General features: G+C 40.4%; 1 protein-coding gene and 1 long non-coding RNA gene across 6 annotated transcripts; one reads left to right on the top strand and one right to left on the bottom strand.

Annotated features, from left to right (window-relative positions):
• The first annotated feature begins 1,144 nt into the window (after positions 1-1,144).
• On the top strand, positions 1,145-9,690 carry LOC112883467 (ABC transporter G family member 53). Of its 2 annotated transcripts, XM_025948771.1 has the most exons (24): positions 1,145-1,648; positions 1,846-1,966; positions 2,636-2,724; positions 2,797-2,881; positions 2,972-3,131; positions 3,214-3,290; positions 3,397-3,450; positions 3,562-3,652; positions 3,740-4,041; positions 4,242-4,523; positions 4,674-4,990; positions 5,085-5,245; positions 5,395-5,498; positions 5,578-5,734; positions 5,831-5,956; positions 6,049-6,191; positions 6,315-6,647; positions 6,937-7,227; positions 7,356-7,439; positions 7,538-7,671; positions 8,162-8,389; positions 8,517-8,688; positions 8,944-9,198; positions 9,296-9,690. In XM_025948771.1, the coding sequence occupies exons 1-24, from the start codon at positions 1,314-1,316 to the stop codon at positions 9,551-9,553; spliced, it is 4,359 nt and encodes a 1,452-aa protein (XP_025804556.1). In that variant the 5' UTR covers positions 1,145-1,313; the 3' UTR covers positions 9,554-9,690. The 2 variants fall into 2 exon arrangements, with proteins under 2 accessions (XP_025804556.1, XP_025804557.1); XM_025948772.1 differs by lacking the exons at positions 1,145-1,648; positions 1,846-1,966; positions 2,636-2,724 and having other exon boundaries at positions 2,771-2,910; positions 2,993-3,131.
• Positions 2,957-8,600, bottom strand: LOC112883468. Of its 4 annotated transcripts, none has more exons than XR_003226850.1 (8): positions 8,460-8,600; positions 8,197-8,270; positions 6,398-6,633; positions 5,559-5,857; positions 5,058-5,235; positions 4,296-4,409; positions 3,262-3,345; positions 2,957-3,098 (listed from the first exon to the last, which is right to left on the bottom strand). It is a non-coding gene; the product is annotated as an uncharacterized LOC112883468 (long non-coding RNA). The 4 variants fall into 4 exon arrangements; XR_003226852.1 differs by having other exon boundaries at positions 6,398-6,621; XR_003226849.1 differs by having other exon boundaries at positions 8,217-8,270.
• Positions 9,691-10,092: the final 402 nt, after the last annotated feature.

Genomic DNA, 10,092 nt, shown 5'->3' with positions numbered 1-10,092 from the left:
ATACGTTTTTACTTAAAGTTTCTTTTCATAGTAGTGAATTTTACTAGTATAAAATCCATTGATTTTGTTTCGAATAAGCACTCTCTGTTTTGTTTCACCCAGCGGCTTGAATCAATTTAATGATGTACATTTCCAATCTTTTTATTAGGTTTGGATGCAAATTCATCTTGATTATATTTACAGGTCTCTAGACATGGTTTTAACCAATCAATTAGCAAGAACTGCATCGGCCTTTTGGAAAATAGATATATTCATTTTTTTCTTTTCAATAATAAAATAAATGCATGGCAATCACTGATCCCTTTCCTTTTGTAATAAACAGTAATGCATTTCCAATGCTTTTGGTGCTGCGAACTGCATTTTATATAAATATATAATGTCCCTTTTTTCATGTGCACTTGCATTGTTAGATCGAAATATTCATTTTTTCAAACATATTCAGCAAAAATGATTTTGAAATTTCTTTTTGAATAGCATGGGATGCAAAACCACATTTACTACAGATATTTAAACTACCATTGTCATATGGTCCTTTCTACTGCACGAAAACAATGTACATCTGAACATGCAGTGCACTCCTTTGGTCATACACAGTACGCGATGTTTGCGCAAACTTATCAGAAATGCAAAATATTTGAGAACAAATTTTAGTGTCGATTCACAAAAGATGAGTTCAGTCCATAATGGCATACTTTTGGTAGCTTATCATAAATGCAAAATATTTATGCGATTAAATTGATTTGACAAATTAACTTAGGATTGTACCCAGCCGGCACATTAAGCTCTGCCGAATTTCATACCGGAATCCTCTTTTCCAAGCTGTACCTTATTTTTATTAATCGTTTTATTTGAAAAATTCCTCTTCTGGTACGTGGAGTCGTATACTCTCTTACCCATATTTTTATTTTTCAAAAAATAAACAAAATTGACTTGTGCTTCTAGAAGGCCTCGTGCAGCTGTGTGCTGGTGTATATCGGCACGAGCTTTATCTCCGGGATACAATCAATAACAAACCCCAACCCATGCAAAAGTTGTCTACGAGTTTCTATATATCCCGCACATCCAGCTTCTTCCGTCGTCAGCGGCTACGTCATCGTCTCCTTCCTCTCGCACCTCTATATAACGTGGCCGTCTCTTTCTTCCTCCCCCCCAATCCGACGCGACACGGGCGCACGAGACCAACGAGGAGGCGCAACGACCTGCCACTGATCGATCATCCTCCGCCCGGCTCTGTTGTAGTGTAGGGGGAGGCGAGAGGAACCGAGCGACACTAACTTGTTCTTCTTGCCGCCGGCGTTGTCCGCGGCGGCGGCATGGACGACGCCGGGGAGATACACGCGCTGGGGAGCCTGCGGCGGGAGGGCTCGGTGTGGTCTGCGGCGGGCGACAACGTGTTCTCGCTGTCGTCGCGCGGGGACGGCGGCGGCGCGGAGGACGACGAGGAGGCGCTGCGGTGGGCGGCGCTGGAGAAGCTGCCCACCTACGACCGCGCGCGGACGGCCGTGCTGGCCATGCCCGAGGGCGAGCTCCGGGAGGTCAACGTGCAGAAGCTCGGCCCCCAGGAGCGCCACGCGCTGCTGCAGCGGCTCGCCTGGGTCGGCGACGACCACCAGCGCTTCCTCTCCAAGTTCAAGGACCGCGTCGACCGGTGAGGATGCCAACCCCTGCCGCCATGATCTTCTCCCACCACCGTGCGCCGCCGTGGAATCCCATCGATTAGTCAAAATAAAATAGGGCCAACTATCTAAATAAACTTCTTTCCTTCTTCGAATCTTTAAACTAGGATTATAGTTGAGATGCGATGATTTCATCTGTGCGTGTTTTTTTTTGTTCTATGTGGTTCAGAGTAGGGATTGAGCTGCCGAAGATCGAAGTGCGGTACGATAACCTGAACGTCGAGGCAGAGGCATATGTCGGCAGCAGGGGCCTGCCAACCATCTTCAACACCTATGCCAATGTGTTCGAGGTATGTTCCACATGGACTTGCACTCGAATACCCTTCTTTTTTTATTTTATTTTTTTAAAGGATCTACACCAAAAACCAGTCAAATTTTGGCAAATCGCTTCATATCAGGAAGCAGCGTAAACTGTTCGTTGTCAGCAGGCAAGCAACGTTTATGATTCACCATGTTTGAGTAATTGACACGTGTAGAAGTTGTTAGGAAGCATGTCACATCAAGCAGAGGAAGCTCATTGGAGCAGAGTCTGAATATACTGTTAAAAGAATGGATTCTGCTGGTGCCCACTGTCCACCACAAGCTGTCCAATTGCACACGCTATCCAGTCAGTGACAGTCCCGCGAGTAAACACAACAGTGGACAATTTGGCTAAGCAACAAAGAAACTGAATGTACGCTGGTCGGTTTCAGGTCAACGTACCAATTTGACTTGTCAATTTTCTTCCCTTTCTTTACTCAATCAAGGTATACATGAACAAAACAAAACATTGTGCCCAAATCACAGCATATAGTTTCAAACTTGGAATATCCTGTTTAGACAACGCAGATTTATCATAGCGAAAATTTGATCTGCACAGTTCCGTCACATCTCATTTATGCCCTTTGTGATCACACGATATGCCCTTGTGGTATCCTCTTTTTCTGTGGCCTGACATGTTGGTAACCATCACCGAACAGGGCATTGCAAATGTTCTTCACCTAACACCAAGTAGGAAGCAGAAAATATCGATTCTTCACAATGTCAGTGGCATCATCAAGCCACACAGGTAACTTCCGTCATATTATCCATCACCGAATCATCTCCATGGAGTATTTCGTCTTATCCCTGCTATATTCAGAATGACCTTGCTATTGGGTCCTCCTGGTGCTGGGAAAACATCGCTGCTTTTAGCCTTGGCTGGAACACTCCCTTCAAGTCTCAAGGTACTTGCTTTGTGTTTGCATGGCACTCTATACGTCATGAATAAACCTTGAGAGTACTACTAATGTGATGATAAACTGCAATTACAAAAGGTAACAGGGAATATAACTTACAATGGGCATACAATGGACGAGTTTGAGGCCCGGAGATCAGCTGCATATGTCAGCCAACATGATCTGCACATGGGGGAGTTGACGGTTCGTGAGACAGTCAATTTCTCTGCAAAATGCCAGGGAATTGGTCACCGTTATGGTAAGACTAAGGAAACAAATACAAAACTCCTCTCAGCAGCATATCAGATTGAGTTACTAACATTCGATAAAAAAATGTTCAGACTTGCTAGTGGAATTGTCAAGGAGAGAAAAGGAAGCAGGTATCGTACCAGATCCAGAAACAGACATCTACATGAAGGTTTGATGCAAATCTTACATCACCTTTTAGCTGGCACAAGCTGTTGTTTTATCACCTACAGAAATTAAAATTACAAGTTTGTGACATCATCATTTTAATCATGTAGGCTGCTGCCACAGGAGAGCAAAAGGCTGACGTGGTCACAAATCACATACTGAAGGTGCAGCCGACTAGAGTGCCAACAAATTTACCTTCCAAGTTCTCAAAGATTTCAGAAGATTAAAAATTATCACATTACTAATATTTAATTTACTATTTCAACAACTTATAGGTCTTGGGGCTGGATATCTGTGCTGACACAATTGTTGGAAATAATATGCTGAGAGGCATATCCGGAGGCCAAAAGAAGCGAGTAACTACAGGTAATTTACCTTGGGAATTAAGTATCAGATGTTTACATATTAATTCTCTATGATCTAACTCATCTACACCTGAAATTGGTCGTGCAGCTGAAATGCTTGTCACCCCAGGACGAGCCCTTTTCATGGATGAGATATCAACAGGACTTGACAGCTCAACGACATTTCAGATTGTTAACTCTATCCGGCAAACCATTCACATTGTTGGCGGAACAGCAGTTATTGCTTTGCTACAACCTGCACCGGAGACATATGAACTATTCGATGATATAATTCTCCTCTCAGACGGTCAGGTTGTCTACAGTGGCCCTCGTGAACATGTGCTCCAGTTCTTTGAATCAGTTGGCTTCAAATGCCCGCAGCGGAAAGGTGTAGCCGACTTCTTGCAAGAAGTGAGTTTTGTACTTTCATTACAGTTCTGTATCGATCTTTTTCTATCAGGGAATTTTTTAAAAAAAAGAAAGATCTTTAAATACCTTAAGAAGTTATATTTCAGCATTATGTAACGCTAGGATCATATTTTCTGCAACACTTAACCTCTTTTTGGGGCTATAATGCACAACTTTGATGAGCAACAATTGAAATGTGGCAGGTTACATCAAGGAAAGATCAGAGACAATACTGGAAACATGGTGATGAGACCTACCGATATGTTCCTGTGAAGGAGTTTGCAGAAGCATTTCAATCTTTCCACATTGGTGAGGCTATACGAAATGAGTTGGCAGTCCCATTTGACAAGAGCACGAGCCATCCTGCTGCACTAAAAACATCAAAATATGGTGCCAGCATGAAAGAACTACTTAAAGCAAATATCGACAGAGAGATATTGTTAATGAAAAGAAACTCCTTCGTGTACATATTCAAGGCAGTTCAGGTGATTCTCAAAAACTGAAGCTTTTCAAATTCATATTATATCAGCCTCACCTTCAATAATCTTCAAAACAAGTTCAATAATAACCTTGTTTTTACTCAGTAAAGCATAAACTAAGTAATTGCTCTTTTTGTTACTTTATCTATTGTTCAGTTAACACTCATGGCAATCATTGCAATGACGGTCTTCCTCCGAACCAATATGCAACATGACTCACTAACAAATGGAAGGATATATATGGGTGCTCTATTCTTTGGGATCCTGATGATCATGTTCAATGGATTGGCAGAAATTGGACTGACTATTGCAAAGCTCCCAGTTTTTTTCAAGCAAAGGGATCTTCTCTTTTATCCTGCATGGACATACTCCTTGCCATCATGGATAATTAAGACCCCCCTCTCCTTGCTTAATGTAACAATTTGGGTCTTCATAACATACTATGTCATTGGATTTGATCCCAATGTAGAAAGGTAATTAAACCAATATTTCTATACTAGATAAGCATGTTATGACTTATGAGTGTATTACAGAACTAACCACATTTTAAAAAACATGATGCTGCAGACTTTTTAGACAGTTCCTGCTCCTCTTACTAATGAATGAGGCATCATCTGGATTGTTCCGCTTCATTGCTGGGCTTGCAAGGCATCAGGTTGTTGCAAGCACCATTGGTTCATTCGGCATTCTGATTTTTATGCTTTTGGGTGGATTCCTCCTGGCAAGAGGTATGCAAAAATAGCTAACTCAAAATATAGTTTTCCATATACAAAAATTTGGTTTGAGTTGCCTAATTTCAGTTGTTAGCTCCGCATCTGATGTGGTTGTTGAACTTATATATGAAATCACGAATTAAACTATTCCTTTGATTTAACAGAGAATGTGAAGAAATGGTGGATTTGGGGGTACTGGATATCACCCCTGATGTATGCACAGAATGCTATATCAGTAAATGAATTCCTGGGTGACAGCTGGAATAAGGTAAAAGCTATTTTCAGAAAAGTATATCTTTCACAAGTCTGGCTGAACGATAAATCTTACAGATACTTCTTTGTAACAGATACTCCCCGGTTCCACAGAACCACTCGGAAAGCTAGTTCTGGAATCTCGTGGTCTATTTCCTGAGGCAAAATGGTACTGGATTGGTGTGGGTGCCTTGCTTGGATATGTGCTGCTATTCAATATCCTCTACACCGTCTGCCTCACATTCCTCAAGCGTGAGTAAAAAACTATATTGCATTTAAAAGGATATTAAAAATAAATATGGCACAAACAAAGATCAAATTGAATCTTACAAATTACGCTTCCTGCAGCATTTGATAGCAATCAGCCGACAATTTCTGAGGAGACATTGAAGATAAAACAAGCAAATCTAACTGGTGATGTTTTAGAAGCGTCGTCAAGAGGAAGGGTTGCCAGCAATACAGTAACAACTAGAAGTAATTACAGTTTCATCTTCACCAATTAACATGAAAAAAGAATATATTTTTGTGCAATTTTATTATAATCATGCCTATGTGGTGTCTATCAGGTACTGTGGATGAGAGCAATGATGAAGCAGCTTCCAACCATGCAACAGTAAATTCTAGTCCCGTGAACAAAGGAATGGTCCTCCCTTTTGTACCTCTCTCCATCACTTTTGAAGATATAAGATACAGTGTAGACATGCCAAAGGTATTCACTTTTTAAGGAAATTATTAGAAATACAAATATTCTTACAGATTCCCTTATATTCTCATACTATCTAAGAGAAAAACCTTCATTTATAATGATTTATTTATCCAATAAAACATGTAGGAAATCAGAGCACAAGGCGTGAAAGAGACCCGGTTGCAACTATTGAAGGGTATAAGTGGTTCATTTAGGCCAGGAGTACTTACTGCTCTAATGGGTGTCAGTGGTGCTGGCAAGACAACACTGATGGATGTGTTGGCTGGGAGGAAGACCAGCGGATACATTGAGGGCAACATTACCATATCAGGTTACCCAAAGAAGCAAGAAACTTTTGCTCGTGTATCAGGATATTGTGAGCAGAGTGACATCCATTCACCAAATGTTACCGTCTACGAGTCCCTTGCATTCTCCGCATGGCTCAGATTACCTGCTGATGTTGATTCTTCAACAAGAAAGGTTCGCTAAAGATTCAAGACATCACCTCTTTTCAATAAAATATAATATAAGTGCATATATTTAAAAAGTACGTGAAACATGATTAGAATGAGAAGGTTAATTTTGCTAGTTGATCTAAAATATTATGCAGTGATATAAATGGAGATCTTGACAATACTACAATTTGAGTTCATAGAAAAGTTTGAGATAGATATATGACAGTCATATTTACAGTTTATCAAGTAATAGTTGCTCTAGTCAGTGTCCCACTATGTAGTATGATACATGAAACCTGGTTTGCTATTGGCAGATGTTTATTGATGAGGTTATGGAGCTTGTGGAGCTTTTACCCTTAAAAGATGCATTGGTGGGATTGCCTGGTGTGAGTGGATTATCAACAGAGCAAAGGAAGAGGCTAACAATAGCAGTTGAGCTGGTTGCTAACCCTTCTATCATTTTCATGGACGAACCGACATCTGGACTTGATGCACGAGCAGCAGCCATTGTCATGAGGGCAATCAGGAATACTGTGGACACAGGAAGAACAGTTGTTTGTACAATTCACCAACCAAGCATCGATATCTTTGAATCCTTTGATGAGGTGAAGAAAACTATACCAAACATAGTTTCTTTTTCCAGAATGCAGTAGAGTAAAGCAACACATTGGCCGTTTGCATTGTTTCTATACATTTAACACCTAATGGGCAAAGGCTCTGTTCACCTTTTCAGCTCTTCCTAATGAAACGTGGAGGTGAAGAGATTTATGTAGGTCCATTAGGACGCCATTCATGTGAACTTATAAAATATTTTGAGGTGAGCAAGATCAAATTAACTATTTTATTTTTCCACCAATTTATGGTTTTGCACTGAAGCAACATGTTATCTAACTGGTTTGTGTTGATTCTACCAAGGCTATTGAAGGTGTCACCAACATAAAAGATGGCTACAATCCTTCAACATGGATGCTGGAAGTGACTAGTACAATGCAAGAACAAATAACTGGTGTTAACTTCAGTGAAGTATACAAGAATTCAGAATTATATAGGTATGTGCATCTGCATTATGGTTCATAGTTTAATTATCTAATCGAGGACTGAAGAAGTATACACCTATCTAACATCGATTCAGGCTCTGAAATCTCAAATTTGAAAATAGTGAAGAGACTAAAAATGGCTTATTTATTATTTTCAAACAGTATTTGAAGGGTGCAGATCCTTAAAGTGCAAAGTACAAGACCTTTTTGAAGAGTTTGGATTTTACTTCATAGAGCCATATTGCACCCATTTTTATACCACCAAGGGTTAGGGTACCGCCCACATTCCCTGTAGCTGAATATTTGTGTTTTTCCTAGTTTCAAATAATATGTGCAAAAGTAATTTGGAAACCATAGACATCCCCTGTCAAAAGTTTCAGAGTACCAATATGTAACACTACTATTTTATTTAGAACTGATATTTGTATTCCACAAAAAGATAATATGTTGTCAAACAATGTCTCAGTTCATCATTAATATTGTCATTTTCTTGCATTTTCAGGAGGAACAGAACTTTAATAAAGGAGCTAAGCACACCTCCTGAAGGTTCAACTGACCTATCCTTTCCAACGGAATACTCGCAGACCTTCCTCACACAGTGTTTTGCTTGCCTGTGGAAGCAAAGTATGTCATATTGGAGAAATCCTCCATATACTGCTGTCAAATACTTCTATACAACAGTGATTGCCCTGTTGTTTGGAACAATGTTCTGGGGTGTCGGCAGAAAAAGGTAATGATAATAAACAAAAGGAAGCAGAGAATCATGAATGTCAAATTTCCTACAGTTTCACAGAGGCTACCTCTAGTCCCCATTTGTCACAAACTTGCAGTACACTGAAGATATTGTACTCTTGCAGGGATAATCAACAGGACTTGTTCAATGCCATGGGCTCCATGTATGCCTCGGTCATTTTCATGGGAGTACAGAATTCTGGTTCAGTTCAGCCAGTTGTATCAGTTGAGCGGACAGTCTTTTACAGGGAAAGGGCAGCTCACATGTACTCGCCTTTGCCATATGCATTGGGACAGGTAAAGTTCATTGCAATTCACTACATCCTAAATCACTTCAAAATCAAAGTGAAAAAAATTAATGAGCCAAACAGAGATAGCACATTAAATTTGGTTGTAAGAAATAACATTAGATGCAAGAATGTGTACATTCAAGACTTTATGTCTTCCATAAAAAGGTGGTACAGATAGTAATATTCCTTGAAACTACAAGTTGAGAGGTAGAAAGAAAACCAGTTAAAAACCAATCCTTCTAACTTGTACCTCCATTTGCAGGTTGCAATTGAACTTCCATACATCTTTGTTCAGTCGTTAATATATGGTGTGCTAGTGTATGCTATGATTGGGTTCGAATGGACAGCTGCCAAGTTCTTCTGGTACCTGTTCTTCATGTACTTCACCCTAGCGTACTACACATTTTACGGGATGATGATGGTGGGACTGACTCCAAACTACAACGTCTCCTCGGTTGCTTCCACGGCATTTTATGCCATTTGGAACCTTTTCTCAGGATTTTTAATACCAAGAACTGTAAGTAGATTAGCGACTCTTTCAGAGGTCTAACAGTTTCACTTACTTTTCGTTAAATACTAACCCACCTCTGCTCAATGGCAACTTTCCCCTACAGAGAATTCCAGTATGGTGGAGGTGGTTCTACTGGATTTGCCCTATTGCATGGACACTCAACGGTCTGGTCACTTCACAGTTTGGAGATGTAACCGAGAAGTTTGCTAATGGGGTGCGTATATCTGACTTTGTCGAAGACTACTTCGGGTACCATCACGACTTCCTGTGGGCAGTCGCCGTAGTGGTGGTCGCATTTGCTGTGCTCTTTGCATTGCTTTTTGGGCTCTCGCTCAAGATCTTCAACTTCCAGAAGAGGTAACCGGTGAAGACAACTTGATTTATCCCATGGCCCAAGTAGTGCAGACATTGCAGAAGAAGGGTTTTGTAATTATTAGTGTGTAAATAGCTTAGTGTGTAAATAGCATAGTTATTAATCAGAACTATCGAGATCGAGAATCATTGTACAGCACTACAGCAGATAGAGGATATTGTGCCTGTTGGTATATTAACCGACAATGCCTAACACCTACGATGTTATTCAAAGTTCAGGTTTTGCAACTTTTGCACCCCTTAAGTTTGCTGGCTCAGGCTGTGGTCATTCCAGACACTCCAAAGATGCTCTAAAAATAAAACAGTGGAGTACTACAATATCAACTATATGTTTCCTCACCCCTTGAGAAAAAAGAAAAAGAAATTTCGACTGTCTTGCTCAAGATGAACTAAAACATGTAGTACGGACAATTAGATATCCCGATGCCCTTCATTCGAAATAATCGATGCAACACCCGGTCACCAATTTAGCAGACTACGAGCGCATCTTGAGCAACCAACAGGTAGATGTCAGAACGGAACATCAAC

The sequence above is a fragment of the Panicum hallii genome, chromosome 2 (genome assembly GCF_002211085.1).
Source record: "Panicum hallii strain FIL2 chromosome 2, PHallii_v3.1, whole genome shotgun sequence".
Lineage (NCBI taxonomy): Eukaryota > Viridiplantae > Streptophyta > Magnoliopsida > Poales > Poaceae > Panicum > Panicum hallii.
The sequence above is the reverse complement of the archived record's forward strand: the minus strand, read 5'-3'. Positions and strand labels throughout refer to the sequence as shown.